Source organism: Plecotus auritus (assembly GCF_963455305.1).
Source record: "Plecotus auritus genome assembly, chromosome: 8".
Lineage (NCBI taxonomy): Eukaryota > Metazoa > Chordata > Mammalia > Chiroptera > Vespertilionidae > Plecotus > Plecotus auritus.
The window spans coordinates 94630154-94652540 of record NC_137782.1 but is presented as its reverse complement, the minus strand read 5'-3'; the positions used below and the strand labels follow the sequence as shown (position 1 = coordinate 94652540).

The 22387-nt window shown below is 50.2% G+C and overlaps 3 protein-coding genes across 4 annotated transcripts in view; 1 reads left to right on the top strand and 2 right to left on the bottom strand.

The window, feature by feature from the left end:
- GNAS (GNAS complex locus) overlaps nucleotides 1–11563 on the bottom strand; it is a gene marked incomplete at its 5' end in the record, with an annotated part of 58384 nt that extends 46821 nt beyond the window's left edge. The window contains one exon of the mRNA XM_080683085.1: nucleotides 11431–11563. Coding sequence (XP_080539211.1) covers nucleotides 11431–11473 — 43 coding nt within the window. The remainder of the gene's footprint in view (nucleotides 1–11430) is intronic.
- LOC308255531 (uncharacterized protein) lies at nucleotides 1621–14310 on the top strand. Of its 2 annotated transcripts, none has more exons than XM_080683090.1 (5): nucleotides 1621–2015; nucleotides 3617–3794; nucleotides 9871–9963; nucleotides 10253–10327; nucleotides 13969–14310. In XM_080683090.1, exons 2-5 carry the CDS (start codon nucleotides 3726–3728, stop codon nucleotides 14065–14067), a joined length of 336 nt encoding a protein of 111 aa, XP_080539216.1. In that variant the 5' UTR covers nucleotides 1621–2015; nucleotides 3617–3725; the 3' UTR covers nucleotides 14068–14310. The 2 variants fall into 2 exon arrangements, with proteins under 2 accessions (XP_080539216.1, XP_080539217.1); XM_080683091.1 differs by having other exon boundaries at nucleotides 1632–2015; nucleotides 3617–3789.
- LOC308255530 (neuroendocrine secretory protein 55-like) lies at nucleotides 11473–12484 on the bottom strand (the record flags this gene model as incomplete). The annotated part of the gene is made up of 1 exon (XM_080683089.1): nucleotides 11473–12484. The coding sequence occupies exon 1, from the start codon at nucleotides 12205–12207 to the stop codon at nucleotides 11473–11475; it is 735 nt and encodes a 244-aa protein (XP_080539215.1). The 5' UTR covers nucleotides 12208–12484.
- Nucleotides 14311–22387: the final 8077 nt, after the last annotated feature.

Below are 22387 nucleotides of genomic sequence, written 5' to 3'. Positions count from 1 at the left end.
GGGCACTTTCCATCGCCGCTGCAGCTTTCGTTTGCCGGCTTGCCGAGGCTGGCTCATGTAAATCACTTAAATGTCCCCCATCCCCACCACGCTCTGAGGGTCTCCGCAGGCGCTGAGGGCCGCGCGGGCCGGGTTCCGCGTTTATGTGGACAAATGATTCAGGGAATAAGAGGGTCTCCGGTACGTATCACGGAGACCCTCTCCAGCGATCGCCAACCGGTGGTCCACAGACCACTGGTGGTCCGTGAGGTCTGAAAGGTTGGCGACCTCCGGTTTAAGGAAACCTTTGGAGCAGCGGTCGCCAACCAGTGGTCCTCGGACCACTGGTGGTCCGTGAGGTCCGAAAGGTTAGCGACCGCTGCAAGCGGTAACCGCGGCAGCACGGATGGGAGGGAGGGGACGCGGGACGAGGAAGGGGACCCCATAGAGAGCAGGCCTCAGACTTCCGGGGGTCCTACTGTTCTGGGGAAGGGTTAAAGGGGATTTCAGTTGGGATTTATGACTGATTTGGGGTGCTTTCAGAGACTGGTCAACCCTGTGCGCACTGAGCCCAAAGGCACACATCATGCCGTGCCACGCCGCGCTGTGCTGACAAACAGCAGCCGCGATGTGCTGCTTCCTGCCTCGGGTGCCCGCTGCAGTGTCGATCAGTCAGCTCCTTCCCCTGGCTCCTCTCCAGCCCCCTTCCAGCCCCTCTGCAGTCCCCTTTCCAGCCCCTCTCCTCTTCCTATGGGTATCTCCAGGTAACCGCTTTATTTTCCAACTGCTAGAGCCCGCAGAGGCGGCAATAAGCCTGGTCATAAACCCCGCGGCCGTAGGCTGCGCTCCCGTCTCCGTGGCGTGTGGTGGGCTTACAGCCGGAGGGGATAAATACCCACACTGCCTGGGTGGGCTCCGCGCATGTGTGTACTGCTTGGGCTCTGGGGTCTACAGTCAGATTAGAACCATGGGGAAAAAATTGCTGCTTGCGGATCACGTAAAATCCGGGACATGGGCATCAGATCTGTCTTGCCAGCGGGTGACACGGGCTTGCGAGTCACCTTTAGGTGGCCAGGGGACTTGTGGATCACCTGGCCTGTAGAGCGGATGGAATGGGGATGAGTGTAACACAGGGTAGGCTGCGGCAAGTGAGGCGCACCGCCTGGATCTCTGTATCGACGCACCGCGGGTGGATCTCTGTATCGACGCGCCGCGGGCGGGCGAACCACTCACAATGCAATCTCATTAAATCTAACACTTCCCTTTCAGAACAAGAAGACCACAGCCACAGCGCAGCAATGCCCCCCTCGTCTGCCATCTGGCGTTGCCGCGCTGCACGGAGGAATGCTGGCAAAGTCCAACCCTGGGTAACGTTTGGGTCCCCCGACAGATGTATCATCTCAGTTCTGTGGGTCTACACACTTCCAAATGTCAACACTGAACTTTAGTCTAACTTTGGCCAACTATACCCACGCGCAATGGCTCAATCATTTGAACACTAAATGTGCCAACTGGGTCCCAACAGTCAACTCGCTCCCCTTCGACCCTCAGCGCTGGGTCAGCCATTGGGCTGGGGTCACGCCAATCAAGGCTGCCTGGCGAATGAGCAGGGGGCGTCGAACCGGAAACCGGATATGAATGGGAGGTCCCTTAGGGGGCGCCGAGTTGGAACGCCCTAAGAGGTTGTGCTGCTGGGGTGCTTGGAAGCGGTTGGTGGGCGGGTGTATGGCGGCCAGTCCTGGGACGCCACGAGGTCACCTTGCACCGTGGGGTCCCTCTTCCTGACTCCAAAACTCACAAGGCTGGGAGGGGAGGTCGGGGCTCACAGGGGCCAACCCTTGGTCTCACTGATAGCGGTGGGCAAACATACCCAACATGGGGACCGCGGCTGGGGCGAGGACGAAGATTTCCAGGGCCTGGCGGTAGAGGGCCAGGACCCCGAGGAAAGAGAGAGCTGACTGCCCCATGCAAATGAGCAGCCCCAGATGGATAAGGAGTTGAGGCGACGGGGATGCGGAACTCTGCCGAAGAACAAGGTCAGTAGATGCTGGGGTTGGAGCCCCAGGGAGGCCGCGTGATGGGGTCCCTAAAGGGATGATTGCTCTCCTCAGGCCTCGCTCTTTCCCAAAGCACTCTTCATCAAGGAATGGGTCCCTTTGTTCAACACACTCATGGGCCTGCGGGACCCCTTTGTTCCACACTCTTTCTGGTACCTTGGTTCTTTAGCAGGAGAGCACATGTTTTGAGAGGATAAAGATTGGGCAGTTGGCCAAATCTCCATTTAAAGGGTAAACAACATAGACATGAAAAAAAGACCTTCAACTGGGGGGACCTTGAAAGTCTTGATGAAGATAATGGCATTTCAAATGAGCTTCCAAGGAGGGACAGAGGGCTTGTTTTACTATGAATAGGAGGTGGGGGATGGGAGGTGTTGGCTGGCGGTGAACTAAGATGGTTGGAAACCAGGTGCAGGGCTGGGTAGAGAGAGCAGTCCATCCTGTGGGGTCTTGGAGAAGCAGTTGGAGAAAGCAGGAAAAGTTAGATGGGGTCTCTCCAGGATATCATGAAGTATCAGGGCAAGCAATTTTGAGGCTATTTTGATAGGAAATGGAAGTGTTGATTTTTTTGTTTTGTTTTTGTTTTTGTCCTGCAAGTGAGGATTTGAGGCTAGTTTCAGGACAGGCTGAGGCAATGTGGAGGATGGTCTGGAGGAAGAGGATACATAGGGGCTTGTGTCTGGTCATGACCTTTAAAGGAGCGAAGCCCACAACTTGTGAAAGAAGCAGCAAGGCTGAAGGAAGGGACTTGAGAGATCCCAAAGGACCCGATAACAATGTATGTGCTAGAATGGCACAAGAGGTGGCGGAGCCAACGTTTGGCACCTGGATGATGGGACAGGAGTGGGGAAGGGAAGTCAGGGAGGATCTGGGGAGGAGTTGCCAAAATGGCGGAGCTGATTTGGTTTTAGACAGAGCAGAGGTGGAGGAAGGATGGGCAACTGGATGGAGATTTTTACAGCCTATTTAGGAGGATGGGTCTGAAGTTTAGAAGAAAGATAAAGACCCCAAATTCAAAGTGGTGGACATCCTTGTTAGGATATGAAGTCACCAGATCAGAGAAGAAGACCCTCAAGGGAAGAGATACATTTGGTGACAGAATCTTGAACACTTGCAGTACTGGAGAGGATAAGGGAGCCACCACAGGACATAGCAAGAGGCTAGGAGGGGCCTGGTGGCATACATCAGAGGGAAGAGGAGGAATTGGTCAGCTTAGCTAATCTAGACGGAGTTTTCTTAGCCTCTGCATTGTTGACATTTGGGGCCAGGTACTTTGTTGTGAGTACTGTAGGATGCTTAGCAGCATCCCTAGCCTCTACTCACTAGATGCCAGTAGCATCCCCTCAGTCATAGCAACAACAAAAAAATGTCTAGAATTTGCCAAATGTCCTCTGGAGGGCAAAATTGCCCCCCAACCACTACCCCACCCCTACCCTACCACTGGTTGAAACTACTGCTATAGGCTGAGAAACCACCCTTAGCCTTGAGTAGAAATCACCTTAAATTAAAAGCAAATTAGGACTGAAGAGTCGAGTATTGAATTCTGATGTGTCTTTTTGCCCATTTTTACTTTTCTGTAGTGACTCCAATCTCTGAAACCCCCAATTGCTTGGGTGAATGGGGTTCAGAGTTGAAACTCCACTGCAGATCAGAAGTGAGACTCCAGAGACCCCATAAGTGTGGCCAGATATGATGTTTAAGGAGCTAACTCAAAATGCAGCTGGGAGCCTGGCCAAAGGACCTGAGGAAGCTGGTATGGTAAGAGCTGGGGGTGGTAAGGTGGTGGCTTGACTGGGCCATTCTGATTGATGGGACTACCTGGGAGCCTGCTCAGGGCTGGCAATCTTGTTGGCTTAAAGACAGAAATGTGATCTTGACTTAGATGGAGGTGGCCGGTGACGAGTGATAGTATGTAGCCTAGTCCAGGCTTAACCCACCAGGGCCTAGTTTTTAGGATCTGCCACTGTAATTTTATAATAGCAAAATATTTGAAGCACAGAATTCCAAGTCTGGATGGTTTTCTATCAAGGAAAGAGGTAAATATTCCATAGGGATGAGAAGGAAGAAAAGTCAGTTCACATAGCTCAGGAGCTGGCTGGCAAGACAGGCTGGTCAGAGTTCCTGAGAGCTAGCTGAGTTGGGGTGAAGGACCAAAGCTGAGTGCCAGGGTCTGGGCCCTCTCCCTTCAGGGAGTGTATGACTTGGAAGGCTACAGGGAGATGCTGTGTCCATCAGAGGAGGAAAAGGATTGGCTGTCAAAATCCAGGTGAGGGTTTCCTGAGTTCCAGCTACTGAAGAAGAATGAGAGACACTACCATCTCTCGGTTAAACTCCTCGAATGGCTCAGGTGCCACAGGTAGCAAACCTGCTGACTTTTTGTAAATACCTAACCCAAATGCAAAGAACTACACCACTACCACCTGCAAGGATATGGCCCCTTCCTTGCAGGCCCCAAATGACACCCTGGGCTTCCCAAACTCAGTCTTACCACTACACTGACACCTCCACGCCAGCACATATAATTCAGCAAACAACTGTTAACATACTTACATTTGGGGATTCTTAGTGCCAAATGCACAAGGCACATCCAAATTTTAAGGAGCTGCCTGTCAATCTTCTTAGTTCATTCCTATATCCAAGAAAGCCAAAGCAAAGTAGTGGAAGAGGGTCCTATGTCAGGGAGTGGAGGAGGGCAAGAGGGAAGGGAGCAGAAGCCAGAAAAAAACATGTTTTTGGGTGGTGGCATTTCCTCCTAACTGTGGCATTGCGGGGGTGGGGGGGTTGTTTACTGCAGAAAAGCTCTGCAGCCCCCTCATGTCATTAGTTGTCAGTGGGTTTCTTTCTAGTGAGGAAAAGGAGAGTCTCTTCATCAGTTGTGAGGAACTGGCAAAAGGAGAGAAGGTAGGAAGGAGAATTCAGGTGACTATGATGTTTCTTAGGCTCCCAGTGACAAGTGTTTTCTGAGTGCTGACTGAGTAGCAATAAGACTCGAAGCTGTTCAATTAATTACTGTTCAGTTAAGATGTGCTGCATCCCTCCTTCTACCTCCCCGCATCTCCTCTGCCAGCCTTGGCCGGTGGAGGCAGCAGCAGCCTACTGCTGTCTGCAGAAGGGTCTGTGTGACCAGGCTGTTTTAGGCAAATGCCAACTGAAGGGAAAATGCTTCGAATGGATGAGGGTTGGGAGCAGATGTTGCACTGATTTAAAGGCAGTGGAACCCAGACTTGGGAGAATACTTGATCTACTCAGATTCAAAGGCCCCATGCTGGAGCCCAGAGACGGGGTCCTCAAAAAAAATTTGGATCCCTTCATCAGCTCCCTGCTGGCTTGCTCAGCCCTCATCTTGGAGGGGCTAACCCACTTGTGCTGCTGCAGGGCTAGAGGCTGTCATCTGACCACCGTGATTGTGCAGTGGGTCCAGGCAGTCTCCAGCCGGTGGTTGCCTCTCCAGGCTCCCTGGTGATGCAGCAGAGAATTCTGAGGGGAGAAGTGGCCATTGCAGAAAAGATGTACAGTGCCACAGGAAGGGGACTAAAACGGGGGCAAAGTAGGGGGTAGGGGTTGGGATGGTGAGAGGGAATCCTGGAAGATAAATTTGGCTTTAGTGGAAGCTCTGTTTAAAATTTCAGTAATTCATGGTGGAAATTCCAGGCACCCTGGGGGCTTCTGGGCAACATAATTTGCATGTAAGGGGAATGGTATATTTCACCTTTGAGCAGAACCCCAATTACCTAGAGTGAATTTCCTGATGAAATCTAATTGAGACAGTGACATAAGCCAGGCACTCAGAAAGCAGCTCCTGCCTGGGGGAGCGGGGGGGGGAGAGGACAATTGTGTCCTCTTCAGCTGGTTGGCAGTCCTTGGCCCTATGCCCCCCACACCCTGCAAGTTGAGAGGCAGGGTCTCTCTATGAACTGAGATCTAAGATTTAAGATTTGAACTATGAAACAAGATTTCCTAGGGTTTAAACCTTTCTGCTTGGTTGAAGCAGTTGAGCAACATGTATGGAAACTCCACTGCACCCAAGAAATTGAAATTTCTGGGCCAGGTCTGTAAGAGACTTGGGGAAAGCAAGGTCAAGGGTAGCACATCTGAGCTCCTCCACCAGTGGCCCTCCACTGCCGTCCTGCCTATCAAAATGCTCTCTCAAATGCTGAGCGACGTTGCCTCTCTGAAGACTACCACTAATCCTTCTCTCCCCCAATCTCTCACTCAGACTACACTGGAGAGCCTTAGCATTTGTGGGCTGTGTGACTGCCATCTCCAAGTCTGCTGTTCCTCCCTGGTGGTCTTGTCTCCTTGCATCCTCCAGTTTTCTCTGTACCCCCCGCCCCCCAAATCTCAACCCTTTTCCTTTTGCTATCCTCAAATCTACCCCCATATTACAGCCATCACCCACCCTCTCTCTGTCCACGAAGCCCAGTCTTATTTACTCTGGCCTTTCTGATAGCTGTAAACTTGTAGCATGCTCCTAAAATAAGCCCATAGAATAAGAGCTGGCCATGTCCACACACACAGCCAGGAAGGTAGCCTCCCCAATTCTGCCCTAGGATAGGGAGCTGGCGAGCTGGCGTGCAGGTGGCATGACTCCTCTCGGATGCCCTGTCTCTATGGGCTGAGTGCTGTCAACTCGTGGTCTTGGGAGGACTGTACTAGGCTGCTTACTCTGGCTCCTCTGCCTTGTGAATTAACTAGGCACTAGTACCAGCATCTGTACAAGGGCTTTGGGGAAAAAACAAAAGATTTAAAAAGGGAAAACAAGCATCAGTAAAATTCACCTATATAGCCTTGTAATATGTGGCAAAAAAAAAAAAAAAAAAAAGTTAAATAGAAAACAAAAATGAAATGTTAAATCACTTAATTTGACATAACCAGTTTTTAAAAACAGTTTCTTGGCTTAACCCATGCATTGGTAATGGAGGCAGAATGGGTTTGGGGCAGTGCAAATATCTTAGTCATTACCAGGTTCTGCAGTAGAGAAACAAGCAGTACAGCATATGGAAGTATCTGTCTGTACTAAATTTCATGGGAAAGGCGAAATTAAGAAGAAATGTCTGAAACATCTCCTGGGAGGGAGTGATAATGAAAAAGTTTGAGAAAATTGGTTTATCCTAACTGGCTGCAGCTTCTGAGCTGGTTTTTCAGGCCTAGCCTAATTAGAATTCTTAGAGGTGTTACTGAAGAATGTGCTCAACACCTGTGGTCAGTTAAGACTCATGGTCAGCATGGCTGTTTGTCCACTGGCCCATATACCTCCCCCACTCTGAAAGGCTTATTCTCAGACACATGGGGCGCGGGGAAGACAAGCACACATCAGACCAACGCCTAATATCTGCCCATTTTTCTCATACGTTAGTCATGGGACACCATGGAATCTGTATTCTCTAACTTACCTCTTTAAATCATTTTGCCACTAGTTCAAACACAGATTTGACAAACTCAAATGAGGTGAACACAACACAGATTTCTTCACAACTGGTGCTTTTGATTTGATCAAACATTGAAAATTTTTTTTGTTCCATTTAGTATTAAAATTATTGATAGAGTCAAACTGGGGAACTCTGCTGGAAGGGATGCCGGAAACATCTCCTTCAGAGATTTCATTTTCCCTGTGAAGAAACTGAAGCAGAGGGGTGCTGGGTCTGAGCCAAGGCAGGCAGACTGGGACCAGTCCTCAGACCTTAGATTTCACTGCCCATCTCGGCACCAGGATTTAGAAAAGAGGCATAATGTCAAACCCTGAAGAGCAGGATGAGGAATTCCATCCCTCATTCTGGAACTTGGGGATTAAAGACCTAATTCGAGGCTCATCCCCTTTGCTTGGCTGTGATGTCACTCGCCTCTGGAAGCTTCATTTGATTTTAGTGATTTGTTTTCTGCTAAGAGACATGCTTTTCCCACCACCGTGCTTTCTGTTTCCTCTCAATAGCTTCCCTCTGCGTGAAGAGCAGCGATATTCAAATACAATAAGAAAAATTCATGCAGATTCTTTAAAAAAGACCTCACTCTTACACTGAAGTGTCCTTCATTAAACTTCTATCACAGCTGCTAAAATCCAGGGCTAAGAGTCAAAGGGCTGTAAGCAATTGGGGGGGGGGGGGCGGGCGGGGGAGGAGGGGTGGGGCGGAACTTCTAGCTCATTAAAGAAACATTATCTTACACAATTCCAAACTTTAAAATTCCCAATTCATGAATTCTGATAAACAGATGAAAAGTTGCCAAACTTTTAGAAGTAAGTCCACAACAGATTGTTGGTACCACACAATAGCTACATGATTTCCCAACTTGGAAAGTTGTAAGAGCAGCTTTGTCAAAGAAAAAGCAAATTTCCATTAAGCAAATGATTAATGTAGTAAAGGAAAAAAACACCCTAGATATTGGAGCATACCATCAATTTAACTAACTTTATTCTCCTCTTCCTCTCTCTCTCTCCCTTTGCAATATTGCGACTGGCTGGTAATTCACCTGTGTGGTCAACTACACGGTCTGCACTTTTGGAGAATTTCCTCACCACACTGGCCCCACCTAAATTGAAAGGGCCAGCAAGCCCATTCAGATGCTAACTTCAGTGTAGCAGGGTGAGACAAAGAGTGGTTGGGAGACTGTTGAATTGGGAATGCTTGGAGAACTTGCCAGAAACATCTGGAAAAGAAAGGCAGCTAGCTGACCCCAAGTGGCTCAGGTAGAAAGAGGGTTTGAGTGTCTATGTAGCAAAATCCCCTCTCCTTGTGGGGTGCCTGGGTGCTTTCCTAGGGGTTTGGCATATTCCTCAATTGTTTTGTGTGGTCCCTAATGGCCTTTGCACCCTGGAGCCAGGATGGAAGGAGGAAGTTGGGGGAGGGGAAATGAGTGGAGGAAGTGTGGGGGTGGGTAACAGGTTTTCACAGTTTGTGAAAAGGAGTGTCTGAAAGATGGCAAAACTTTGTGTGTTCCTAGATGAGATGGGGACACCCCAATAATGAACCTGTATATAGCTTATGGTTAAGAAAGCCAGCACCCCACATGCAGAATTTCTGTTAAAAAAAACAAAAACAAAAAACAGACTAAGACTAGGGATGGAGGTATGGGTTAGGCACTGAGAACTTTTTAAAAACTGTTCATTCATCCTGCAACAAGTCAACATACTCTGCAGAAAACCTGGAAAACCCAGATGCCCCAACCTGTGAAAATAGCTCCCACTCTGAAAACCATGCCCAAAGCCAACCGGGGCCCCAGCCTTGCTACTGGAGACCTTTTCCTTAGTAAGCTCAGGCTACTAAGACTCTACCAAAGGAAAAAACAACACTTAATGCCATAGAAAGGAACCCAGCACCACTGTTTAAGCAGGAATGTCAACTTTAGGGAGCTTCCTTTTCACTTAGGCAATTCCACTTTTTCGAGGCCCGGCAGGACCCGACCCTCCTGTAAGTCCACTGCCGCCTCCAGGCTTCGGACCCTTCCACGCTGCCTCGGGGAAGCCCCTGGCTGACAAATTGCCCGCCTGGTATTTACTAGTGAAAACCACAACCGCAGCCGGCAGTCATTAGCCCGTGCCGCCGGCGCGGCCGCGCATAACTAAGTCCCCCGGCTCTGTGCCCCCTTCCCTGGGGAAGAGACCTGGAAGGAAGACCACTGGAAAGTGTGTTCCTTCTGATCGCATCGTTTTCTTCGTAGAGTCTAAGAATCCGACCGTCTTTTCAAGCCTCAAAACGCTTCACCTTTCCCCCAAATCATTCCCATCATTATAGTTCAAACCGGCACCTAAAAACGAGACGCGCACGCACAAAGAAAAGATCAGTTTCCAAATCGAGAGAGGTTTTGCAAATACATTTCACTTATCGGTCTTTTCCTCCAGGATTGGCCAGGAAGGGACACTTTCCGCACCGACGATGTGTTACCAGACTGCGGCCAGTTAAGTGCTCTGACACCAGGGCACTTTCACCTCCAGGTGAGAATCCAAACTTGGCTCCACCGAGCTGAAAATGGCCGGTGTGCGCCGCATCCCCGCCCCGAGGCTGCCGAAGCCGCCGGCCCCTTCCCCCTCTGGGCCGATCGCCCAAGACTTGCCTCGGTTCCAAAAACCTTTCCTCAGCTCGGCGGATGCCGCGCTCTTTGGGGACTCTTTCTAGAGTATCCTGATGATCAGTGCGACCCCCTGTCCAGCCCGTTTCTTGTCCTTTTACCTTTTCGCAGGCGAACACCTCGCGGGTCTCTCAACCCTCTCTTTTCACCTCCAGAGCCTTGCGCAACAGCCCAGGACCTCTCCAGACAGGCTGCACCCAGCTCCGCCTCCGGAACAGCTGCGCCAAAGGGTAGGCGATACCCCGACGTGACCAAGCCCGCGCCACCAACCCTGGTAGCCTGTAGAGGCACCCCCCGAGACGCCTATACCTTCTCTACCTGACCTCCAAGGACCGGTATTGGGCTGGGGGGACCGCCTGCCGCTCTAAGTCAGCTCTAGGGCGCTGGGGCAGGTGCGCACGCTCTTTGCAGCGGTCTCCCGCCCCGCGAGCGCACGGAGATGAGTGGTGCGGCCAGGACTGGCGGACAGCCTCGCAGGGCACTGGCACCGAGGATCCCGGGGATCCAAATTGGCAGCCCCGGGACTTGGGCTCCTGGCCCTGAGTGTCTTAAGCGCGGCGCGCGACTTTCCCGCAGCCGGCTGTCTCCCGGAGTTCTCACCCAATCCCGGGCTGATTACTTTTCGCACATTGCAACACTGTTGCTACAGCGCGGCTGCTCTGGCTTTGTGAAAGTTGGCCCGCGCACCTCGGAACCACATATCCGGCGCCCGCTAAAGCCAACTGGTTTGAGATTAGTCTTTCTAGGAGGAAAAAAAGCACAGAAAACAAGTCACTTACCCGTGCCTTTAGGGTGTGCAGTTAGAAATCTGGGGCACACCCGGGACTCATTCGTGCTTCCTGGAGACCTCAGGTTGTCTCCAGCGGGGCGCCAGGTGCGCCCGCTGTCTAACAAGCCTTTGACCATCTGGGCGCCTTGGGGAGATTTGGGGAGCCCTTCCCAGCTCTCAGAGCTCTCAGGCTGTCTCCAGCGGGGTGCAAGGAGCACCCACCGTCTAACAAGCCTTTGGCCATCGGGCGCCCTCCGGCACCTTGGGGAGACTTGGGGAGCCCTTCCCAGCTCTCGGGAAGCCCTTCCCACCTCTCGGAGATCTCAGGCTGTCTCCAGCGGGGTGTGAGGAGCACCGGCCTTCTAACAAGCCTTTGGCCACCTGAGCGCCTTGGTGAGGTTTGGGGAGCCTTTCCCAGCTCTCCTAGCCTCCCACTTCCCTGGCTGGCTAGCTGAGCCCGCTATCTTCCCGCCTTCCTCCTAACCTGCATTTCCTTCTCCCTCTCTTCTTCCCGCTGCTCCCACACCCACCCCAGGCTCCCCACTTCCCGGGTGGGCAACCTACCTGAATCAAAGAAAACAAGGAGAATCTGGACCGTGTCCTCCATTAGAAACGCCGGATGGGGATGGGTCCCCTTTTGGAAGGGGACTTCGGGGATGGGTCTCGGCGGGTGGGCTTCCTGGGCTTGCAGCCGCCGCGCTGCTGCTGCTTCTCCTTCTTGGGCTTCTCAGACTCTTCGGGGTCCCTCGGATCCCGGTTCTGGGGCGCGGGCTGAGGCTCCTCCCCCTCTCTGGGGCTGCGGGGCTCCTGGCTGCGGGGCTGGGCGCGACTCGGGGAGGCGTCGGGGCTGCGCACCCGCAGAGCTTGGAGGCGCTGGGTGAGGGACTGGCCGAAGGCGCTCTGCCTGGGCGCCGCGGGGCCGCGCTCGTCCTCGGGCTCTGTCTCGGGCTCTGTGGTGGGGGCGGTCTCCGTTTCGGTGTCGAAGTCGATGTCAGACTCAAGATCAGATTCAGACTCGGTCTCAGATTCGTAGTTGAACTCTTCCTCGTAGTCAGGGCACTCGGGGCGGGACAGGTCTTGGTCTGCCTCCTCCTGATCCGAGTCTGAATTTGGGGGCTCGGGGATCACCTGAGCGGCGGAGCGGTGGTGGGCGTTAAGGAAGCTTCGGCGGGCAGCCGCGCGCTGTTGGGCGCGGGTATTGGAGGTGGCGAGGGCGCGGAGGAGCGCGATGGAGCAGGAGAGCCAGAGGAGCGCAGTGGCTGCTCGGCGGCCAATGGGTGGGCACAGATCGTTGTAATTGTGGCGAGCTCGGCGCCAGTGAGCCCGGGACCTGCGATCCATTCTCTTAGGCGCACACCAAGAAGCTGGCCCGCTCTCTGTCCCTGCAGAGAGCGGCTCCGGTGCGCATTGGCTGCTGGAGCCGAAAAAGGTGCACCTTACGAGGTGAGAACCTGGGTCTGGCGGTCCCAGCCCCACCTCGGTGTAAGGGCAAAAAGGGAAGCACCTACCGCTCTGACCACTCAACTTTCTAAAGCTCCGCGCCTCTGCTTGCCTCTCTGAGCAAAAGGAAGGGATGGGGGAAAGTCTATCTCCTCCTAGGCTCCTCTCTCGAAGTCTCAGACTCTGCAGTCTAAGATTCGGGGAGGTGCCTCCGCAGATCCTCTCTCTGGGAGAGGAGAGAGGAGACTGAGGCGAGGAGAGACTGGTGGAGAGGTTCTGCAAAGTTGCGCGCCCGGACTTCTGCCGGGCATGTGCAGTAAGGAGGCGGGGGCGCCTCCCCGCGAGCTGCGCGCAGCGGTGTTGAGTCTGTGGCGCAGACCCTAGTGGGCCGGCAGGTGGCAGGAGGGAACCTTGTTTGAAAGGATTTGGGGAAAGTGAGGGGGCGGGGTGACGGGTGCCAAGGAGCAAGCAATCGCCCACATGTTAGCAACTGGGCATGGGTTCTCCATGGGGTTCGTAACCTCTCTCCAACTTCTCCAGTGTTATCCTTAAAATGAACAAAGCCGGAAACAGCTCAAACTAAACCTCAGACTTGCAGACATTCAGGGGAAATGAGGGTCTGTACAGGAGTATTAATGATCCTGCCCCGGCATTTTCCAAGGGCTTAATAATTTGAGGATGGTAATCTCAGGCAGTCATTAATCATGAAACCACCTTTGGCAGAACTGTTATAGTGACTGTAATCTGAGAAGTTTCCCCAAAATCCCCCCCCACCCATCCCCTGAGTCTCAATCTGCTAATTACTTCCTTAGGAAGGGTCTCCATAGAGCAGTGATGGTTCACAAGCCCATGGGTGTACCTGTAGGAGCTCTAGTAGAGAACGTGGCCAGAAGACAGACTTGGATCAGCTGGAACCACCACTTCCAGGCAGTCTTTCCTGAACTGATAAGCAGTAGGCACAACCAAATGTGCCCTCTGTGGTGGTGGTGGGGGGAGGAGGGGTGTGATTCAGGGTGTTGGAAACCTCATTGGGTATTCCTTAAAGCTCTCGTAGTTTTTCAACAAAATTCATTCATTCAACAAACATTTATTAGGTGCCAATCTCTGTTCTAGGTGCTGAAGGTAAAGTTAAAAAAAAAGACAAGAGAAAAAAAAGTCTTAGATTAAGGAAAGGATGTTTAGAATTAATCTGCTGTGAATCAGAGCATTAAACCACTCAGAATATTTTACCCACCAACATTGTGAGAAACGATTGGATCAACCAGAGCATTAGATATAGGGGACAGCTAAATATCCCTGGAGCATGTTGTTGGACCCCAAAGGCTAAAACGTTGGAGGAAGTTAGTAGGCCTCTTTCTCGGCCCTGGAAAGTCCAGTGAGCACAAGGTCCTCCAGGGAACCCTGGAGTGAGTGGTCCATGCTCAGGAGAGCGTGGTCCTGTGGAAGCTCTGGAGTTCCATCTGCAACCCGGGCGCTGGAGTGCCCCTTTGCCATTGTGACAAGACCAAAGGTGGTGAAATCAAGGCAAAAGCCATCTCCTAGAGTCCATACAAGTATTAACAAGGTTGCTTCACTCGGGACACATGGTTTCTTTGTGTTTGAGTTAACATGGGGAACACTTGAAGAGCCACAACTCCCTAAAATTCTGCTTTTCCCTTTTAGTCCACCTGGCAGCCCTCCTGGTGCTCCTTCTGGCTGGAGAGTGATGCGCCCCAGCAGGTGGGATTCACCCTCAGACCTCCCAACACCGTGCCTGTATGAAGACCAGCAAACCCAGAGTTAAGACCCTAATAAGATTCTCTTCTAGCTACTGCTTTGGATGTGTTGAGGTTTTGTTTCTGCATCTTGGATGCCGGCATTCTTGAATGTTCCTGACCTGGCTTCTTGAATGTTCCTGACCTGGCTTCTTGGCTGTGTCTTTCTTACATCTTGTGTTCTTTGAGTTAGTTTGTAGCATTAAAATACTGATTGGTCTAATAAAGTGGGATTGATTTGGCAAACCCCATAAAAGGCTAATGTCTGTATTCTAGTTGTGCCGTACTCTAACACTTTCTAGAGAACCTGAAATGGGTTTTATTATCACAAGTTCCTGGATGGCTCCAGTCACCGTGTGGATATTGTTATGGGACACAACAGGGCATTTGGAGCCGTACATCTCGAATCGTGATAGCTCTGCCATGAGGGGGTTGTTTTCAAGGTTCTGCTCACAGTGATCTACCTGCTTTATTTCTCTCAATTAGCACAGCCCATTGACAGTGTATGGCACATAAAGACATTGTTTGGATGGGTTTCAGGGCATAGTGGGGAAAGAACCAGGAATGTGTGGGTGCTGGTGGATGCCCTTTGAATGGAGGGGAACACCCACTATTGGCGACGACGTGGGTTGCAGTTCTTTAGTATAGGTACTTGGAAGCGCTTGTCTTTTGGAAGGAGTGCTTTATGCTGTAACGGAGATGGCAGCCCAGAGCTGGTCCGCTCACAGACACACTGAGATTGCCTGCATTTTTAAAAATGTGTATTACATAATACATATTTTTGGATTCGATTTTGCATTAGTAATGCACGTTCTTTGCAAGATTCATTTTAATCGACAAACGGATGTTGAATAGACTGTGCATTCTCAAGCCCAGATGCGTGCTGGTGTCCAGCCGACAAGGCTCCAGGAGGAGCAGGAGGACCGCGCTGAAATACTGTTCCATCTCCCGCTCAGGCTGAGGCCGAGCAAATGGATCTGTGCAGAAATGCTCTTTAAAATGCATTACGTGCATGACTTTAAAAGTGCTTGCTGCAGAGTGAATTTCAAAAAGGAGCAAGCGGGTGATGAACGACCTCGGCTTGTTAGCAGGCTGAGGAACAAGGGGCTGTGTCTTTCTGCCGGTAAATAAAGTGTGGACATCTATCACCTGCAGGGCTGTGCGGGGAGGGGGCCTAAACCTGTTGGACAAGACAGCGCAGGTTCCCATTGTCCCAGTGTCGTACAGTCAGGTGCTTATTTGGATGAATTTGAAGAATGTTGTCTTCAGTCCCTTCAAGGATTGTCCTGTGGAAAGGGCATTAAGATGTGTTTTGTGTGACTCCAGAGATTAAATTAGAACTGATGGGTGGTAGTTAAAACAGACAGATTTTAGCCCAGCCCAAGGAAGAATATTCTAACAATTAGGGCTCTGTTGTCAGGAGGTGGTTGGCTCTTTGTCAGGAGCAGTCTTAAATCAAAGGACAGATGACCACATATTGGAGATGTTTTCCGTGGGACTCATGAGCCGAGAAAGCTGGAACCCGATGCAGCACAGGTTCTCATTCCATGAAAGGCATGTGGAGGCCCTGGAGACGGGCTGGGGGCTCTTCGACTCCACTTCTATTTTAGAAGCACTGGAAAGTGCAGTGGCTCAGTGACAGGAAGGAATGTTTGGGTGGCGTTTCAGGACACGAGCAAACAGGTGTATGCTGTGGAACTTTCATAACCAGGCCAGAACTCACTTGTTGAAGCAAAGAAATGAGACAAGTCTGTCTGTTCATTATATCAGTCCTCATTGCCTCCCCACCAGGAGTGGTCTTAGAAATTAAAAATTATATTGGCTGTTTAGCAGTCATGCATTGAGTCACTTCTGAGACCAGGACCCTATTCCAGACATTGTGGGGAGTTGAGGTAATGGCGAGGGAACAACCGTCATCCACAGCATAATGCGCAGGTCAGTGTGAAGTGTCCCAAATATTCAAAAGGGGATTGCCAACAGGTGCCAAGTCATGCATCCTACACCAGCTACATGAACCCAAGAGGGACGTTGGGCACGATGGCAGTAATGGTGGCCACAGTCAGAGGGAGAGCTCATCTGGTGGTTTCAGAAAGGTGTGGGTTTCTACCTGGTCTAATTTGGAGATTTTCTTTTAAAAGTTTGTAGGAATATTGCTTGCCATCCCCCATCCCCGTATGACTACCCTGTGCAAAGCCCTGTGTGGTCGCTCAGGGCAAGACAGATGAAGCTCCCAAGTTCTCTAAAGGCCTGCCTGGCCTTGTCACAGGTCCTGTGGACACCAACACATTTTCCAAGATGAGACACAACATAAAAGGTGGGTTCTGGTCTGCCAGGCGAGTGGGTCTGATCACTCTTGAGCATATTTTTTGCACAATCATTGGAAAGGACCATTGTGGAGATGGAGAGCTTTTCCAACTTTCCTTTGGGCAGTAATGAGCTTGGGAGTTTAAGGGGCTCCCACCTTAACTGGCAATCGGCCCCTCCCACTGCCCCACCCCAGGAGGTCTGGGGACAATTAGGCACATGTGGCTCATTTCTTGCATGCTACCTTGCCATTGTTCCCAGTGCACTGATATTGGCAGGTTCCCACCAGTAGAAATGGTGACAACGCTGAGCTGATTTTGTGATTTTGAGGGAATGCCATCTAAAGCCAAAAGCAAACATTGGGGGAAATAATGGTCTTTTTGACATGACTGGGTTCTGTCTGGGCCATTGTTGGGATGACAATACTCTATCTGTGCCCTTCATTTTAAAAGGAGATGGGATCGTACATGGAGCAGATTCCCGCGTCCACAGCGGTTAGCAGTTGTCTTTTTCAGGAGTGGCCTTACCTTCCTCTCACCACGTCCTCCATCAAGGTTCCCCCCTCCCTCCCTCTGCCAGGGAAGGAGCAGTTTCTAGGCTATTGATCCACCAGGAAGCTTCTGGAAAAATCCCTTGGGCAAAGCATAAACTGGGGCATGCAGGTCCTCCTTGGGCATGCTGCCTCCCATTCTCTGCTTTCATGTGGCCCCTGGTTTACCCTCTGAACTCTGACCCTTTGTCTGGCTTTGTCCTGTCCATAAGTGGGCACGGAGATCTGTCTGTCTGTCTAGCACCAACTTCCACTCCAGCTATCCGGCTCATGCCCATGGCCAGCTGAGATATCAGTGTCCAGAGATGCCCGCAGCCCAGGGGATTATCTCAGATGACCCCCTGTGCCCTGCATACCAGCTTCCTCCTGTAGTTGGGGGCTATGGGTGAAAACGCGGCTGACTACAAAGGATGACTCAATGCTCAGGCCCTCAGCTCATGGCTGTAGCTTTTGTCCAGCTCTCCTGGTCATCCCACCTTTTCATCCAGCCAGCGGCACTGACAGAGGGCCTCAAAGTTGTTTTTCTCTCCTCTGCTAACGCTCTGACTCACCCCTTCAGACGTTGGGGGGGTGGGGAGCAGGAGTGTGGGGAGAAAGGCTTAGTGGTGTCATGGTTCAGGCACAAGCTCATAGAAATCCTTTCAGCTTCAGCTCTTCAAAATATGATTAGACCAATTTTACATGTCTAGTCACTGAGGCTCTGGTAGATTGGGACTGTTGCTATATGTGCAAAGTGAAGTGGAGAATTGAGGCAATTATCTTCAGGCAAATGACTCTGGGCTCTGTAATCAGTCCATCCCGATAACCACAGGAAGTCAGTTTCATTCACCACAGTGGTGCCAGGTAAAGAGAATTCTAAGGTATTTGTTTGTTTTTGGCACTTCTTTGTTTTTCCAAAAGGCAGTTGGTAGTAGGGTGAGTGGTTCTCTCAGGTGTGGGATCCTGACAGCCACTCAGGTGTCTGGGAACTCACCTGCATGGGCTCATGCTTAGCCACGCGCAGCACGGTGCGTGCCCACCGACCCACCTCCACTTCCAAGGCGCTGGCGTTGGCTTCACTCCCGTCTCCTCTGCCACCCTTCTTCCCTTGTCCATAAGGCTCCTGAGAGGTTGGCCGGATGATGGACAAGGTCACCTTCCGTGCCAACATGATACAGATTCTAGTAGGGCCCAAGGTTAGACATGTACCACACACATTAAAGAAAACATCATGAAAGTAGGAGAATAAAAGATAGGGCTTCTCAAACTCAGAAATGAAAACTCAGGCTGGTGATGACTTCCAGACCCTCCCTCCTCCATCCATTTGGGCTAAAAATCCATGTGAATTGTGAGTTTTCCCTTTGTTGGTTTAGAAGTTCCCTCATAAAACAACCATTACTTCCTGCCAGCTCTTCACTTGGGAAGGATAAGGAAGAGAAGCCCATTGTTTTTCTAAATCATCATTGCCCTTTAGGACAATCTGGGTAGTTAGGAAGCCAAGGACGGGCAAGAGGTCTGTGAGGACCTGTGGGCGGGCAGGCAGGCAGGGCCTTTGCTAGGGAGCCCAGGCAGGAGATCCCCCCACACACTCACACACACTCACACTTACATGAGGAATCTGACCTAATGTGAATGTGCTTCTGACTACAGGCACTCTAGGAACGGGGCTTGAGATGACCCTAGGAAAAGAGATAGGAATTCCAGAGTTGGTGGGTTTTTTAAGACTGTCAAGAAATCTTCATCTTTGTCACTTTGAAATTTTCTGATGTTGCTTAATTCATTAGGAAGGAAGGAAGGAAAGGAAGGAAGGAAGGAAGGAAGGAAGGAAGGAAGGAAGGAAGGAAGGAAGGAACCAAAAGTTCCTGTCTACAATCAAGATGAGGGTTTTAAAAAAGCATCTGTCCTTAGACTATGGAGGCACAATGTCAGTAATGTGTGTTCTTATTAATAGTGGTTTATCCTGGTTACATTGTCACGTCTTCCCTTGAATTCTGCTGTGACTGGCTTACAGCCTTAGCCATCATTGCTTACACTGTATTTTAAGATCTGCTGGGGCAAGTGCCTTCTACCTCATGTTATCTCAGAATCCTGAGAATTCTGCCCATTTATTTTTCTATAGAACTTAACCATTTTTATCAAGTTCTGTAATGGCCTGGCTGATATTTTGACTGGAATTGCATTATCTGTAAATTAAGTTGGGAAATGTCATCTTTTCTGCATTTAAGCCTTAAGCCAGAAGTATGATCTCTCTCTCCATTTATTTGCATTTCTGTTTCTCCCAGTAAGGGTTTGTGTTTGGCATTATATAATTCTAATAAATCAACATGGAGTCTGATGTGTGGCTGTGTGTCCTAGCTCCCAAGAATTTGATACTTCTGTTGCTGTTGCGAACAGGCTCTCTGTTTTCATTCTGCGTTCAGACTGTTTATGATGTGTTTATAGGAATGGTATTGATTCTTGTGCATTTTTCTCAGAGTTGGCTCCTTTGAGAATTGGTGGTGGATGCGGCAGCCCGAGACCTGCTCGTGAAGACACTCGCTAGAGGCTTTGGTAGCAGGGATTCCCGAACCAGGGAGAGAGCTGGGTTGCATCCTAGTTGCCAAGGCCAATCCGCAGTGAAACAGAAAAGATAAAGAAGATGGAGCTTTCTGGCAGCCTGCACTGACTCTGGGGAGGGGTGGAGCTTCCTGCTCCCAGTATTTCAGTGGCATTTATTTTCTAATGTTAATAGATAGTAATTTGGGCTTTTTGTTTTGCTTTAAGATAGTGGTTTTTAAAAGGCTAAATTTTGTTTTGAAGATACTAGTTTTTTAAATTAAATTTTGTTTCTATTTTTTTTTTTAAAGAAAGACTTTACTTAGCATATTTAACAAGAATAAACCATCTGGCAACCCAGATTGGCACCCACATTTCTTTTGAAATTTTAGCACCTGAAATCTCAAAATCAGGAGCTTCCACTGGTGCCCTCTTGCACTTCAGTTTTGTGATATTTGTTAATTCAGGTCTTTATTTTTTATTTTAAAATAATTTTTGGTTTATTCTTCTGTACTCTAGTTAGTCACGTCATTTAGTTTTTATTTTCTTTTTTATCTTTTGCCAGTTTGTCTGCCTTTCCTTTGTGTCTCACCATGTTCGCTGGAAGTGCAGAAGGGAGAAGAATTCACTCCTTTACTTTGTGAGAGTGAGAGGGATGGAAGGGGCACCCGCACTGAGTTCTCTCTCTTTTTTTTAATTTTCACCCAAGGATATGTTTGTATTGATTTTGAGAGAGAGAGAAAGAGAGAGAGAGAGGGAGAAACATCACAGTTGCCTCCCATACATGTGTCGAACCTGCAACCTTTTGGTGCATGGGATAACACTCCAACCAACTGTGCCATCTGGCCAGGGCTAGGTTTGTGTTTTAAAGGGATTTCTTTTAATGTCTTCTCTCTGACAGTATTTAGGTGGATTTAAAAACAAAACAAAACAAAATCAAGTGAGTACCCTGTGAGGGGCTGGGAGGTGAGAAGTGAGCCAGATTTGGGGCCACATGGGCCTGGCATTACCTATCTGGGTTTCTGCCTCCTCAATTGCAAAATAAGGTCCTTCTAGAGTCCAAGAAAAAAAAAAAAAAAAACCCCAAACCAAAACAAACTAACAAACAAAAACACCCTGCTTTCCAGGGATATGGAGATGGTCAAATAAAAACAGACAAGGGGATAGAAAGTACCCAGCAATGATCAGACCGGTAGTTCAAGTGTCATTGCAGCTGTCATTGATGATGGTGCTGGTATCGATGGTGGTAGAGGTGGTGGTAGAGGTGGTGATGGTAGTGGAGGTGGTGATGCTGGTGGAGGTGGTAAAGGTCAAGAGGAGGAGAGTGATGGTGAGGACTGGGAGGAGCCCAGCTAGGCAGAAAGAACCAAACTGAAAGTTGGAAAGGCCAGTGAAGCTTTTTTTTCCTCTCTGAATTTTCAGTTCTCTCTTCGCGGCCTCTTGATGAAAGGTCTTAGAAGCCATAGTTGGATCTCCAAATCTTCACTGAATCCCCACAATGGGCCATTCAGTGCCAGGCACCGGAAATATGATGGCGAGCTAAGTTAGATTCTTCTCTCTACTCAGTGCAGTTAGTGGGGGATTTGGAAAGAATGAATCATCACATTCAGTAGGGTCTCATTACAACTCGAACTAAGGGCACTGGAAAAGAAACGTGTTTTTTCAGTGTACAGCAGAGGGAGATGATCGTGCACAGTTGTACTGTGAGCTGAAGGAGGAGCACTGGCAGCGGTGAGTTCCCAGTGCGGGAATCAGGTGTTCGCAGGCCCCCTACTGGAAGGAGCGACCGTGTTGGGAAGCCAGCAGAGGTCAGTGGAACTGGAGCACAGAGTGGCAGGAGTCTGCAGGGGCTGCCACGGAGGCAGAGCAAAATGCATTTTTGGGTCGTGTCCATCCTTGGAACAGTGGGAAGCCCTGGCCTGATGGCCAGGAAATGCTGCAGCCAAGTTGTCTATTTCAGAAACCTCTCTGGCCACATGGTAGGGGCTTGGATTTGAGGGGAAGCTAGAGATGATGGTAGCTGGGTTTAGGGAGGTGTGTGGTTCTAGAAACAGACAAAAATGGGTGGTGAGAGTGGCCTTGAGAGTTATTGAGGAGGTTGTCTAAAAAGGCTTGGCGACAAATGGATGTGAGGACTTGGTGGTGAAGGATGACACTTGGACTAGTGGAAGGCAGTACCTGTCACTGAACTAGGGAAGGGTGGACAGAGGCCTGGGGTGGGCTGAGGGCAGCCGTGAGTCCTGTCTTTGACTCGAGTTGGAAGTGCCTTTGGACCACATGTCATGCATCTAGAGGTCAGCAATGGGCTGTAGTGGAAGCAGAAAAAACTAGTGGTGGGGGCACAGAGAGGGACATCCCAAATTGAGTTCCATCTAAAGTTGTTATAGATAGAAGTTGTCCCAGAGCTGGAATGGGCTTGGGAAATGAAGTCTTAGTCCCTTCACTGTACAAGTGAGGAAACTAAGGCTCAGAGAGGGCTTGGGAGCTGCTAGTTAGCAGCCAAACCATCTCTTGGGCAGAATGGTTTGTAGTCCTCACTCAGTCCCTTTTTTTTTTCACTGAGCCAAGTGAGACTCTTCCTGTGGAGAGGGGACATGAGCCAAGGGCTCAGATGTCAGCCCCCTTGATAGCAGATCTATTTTTTGTCAGCATCTACATGGACCGTTCGCAGCCTCACATTCTTCTCTCACTCACTTTAGAGCTCACATTCCGCCAGCTCCTTACTGAAGAGCGAGTGAGCAGGAGCCGGCTAGAGTGGCGTGAGAGCTGGAAATAGAACTATACCATGCCCTTAACAAGCAAGCTTGGCCAAGGCCACAAGGCGCAGGCAGGGCTGGGCGAGGTGAAGGCTGGGGTCATTTGGTGGCACTCTTCTGCTGATTAGTCAAAAGTCCAATCAACTCCAAAGCAGCAGTTATTACTTAAAGCTGGTCCCCAAAAGTGTGGGTTAGGCATAAGG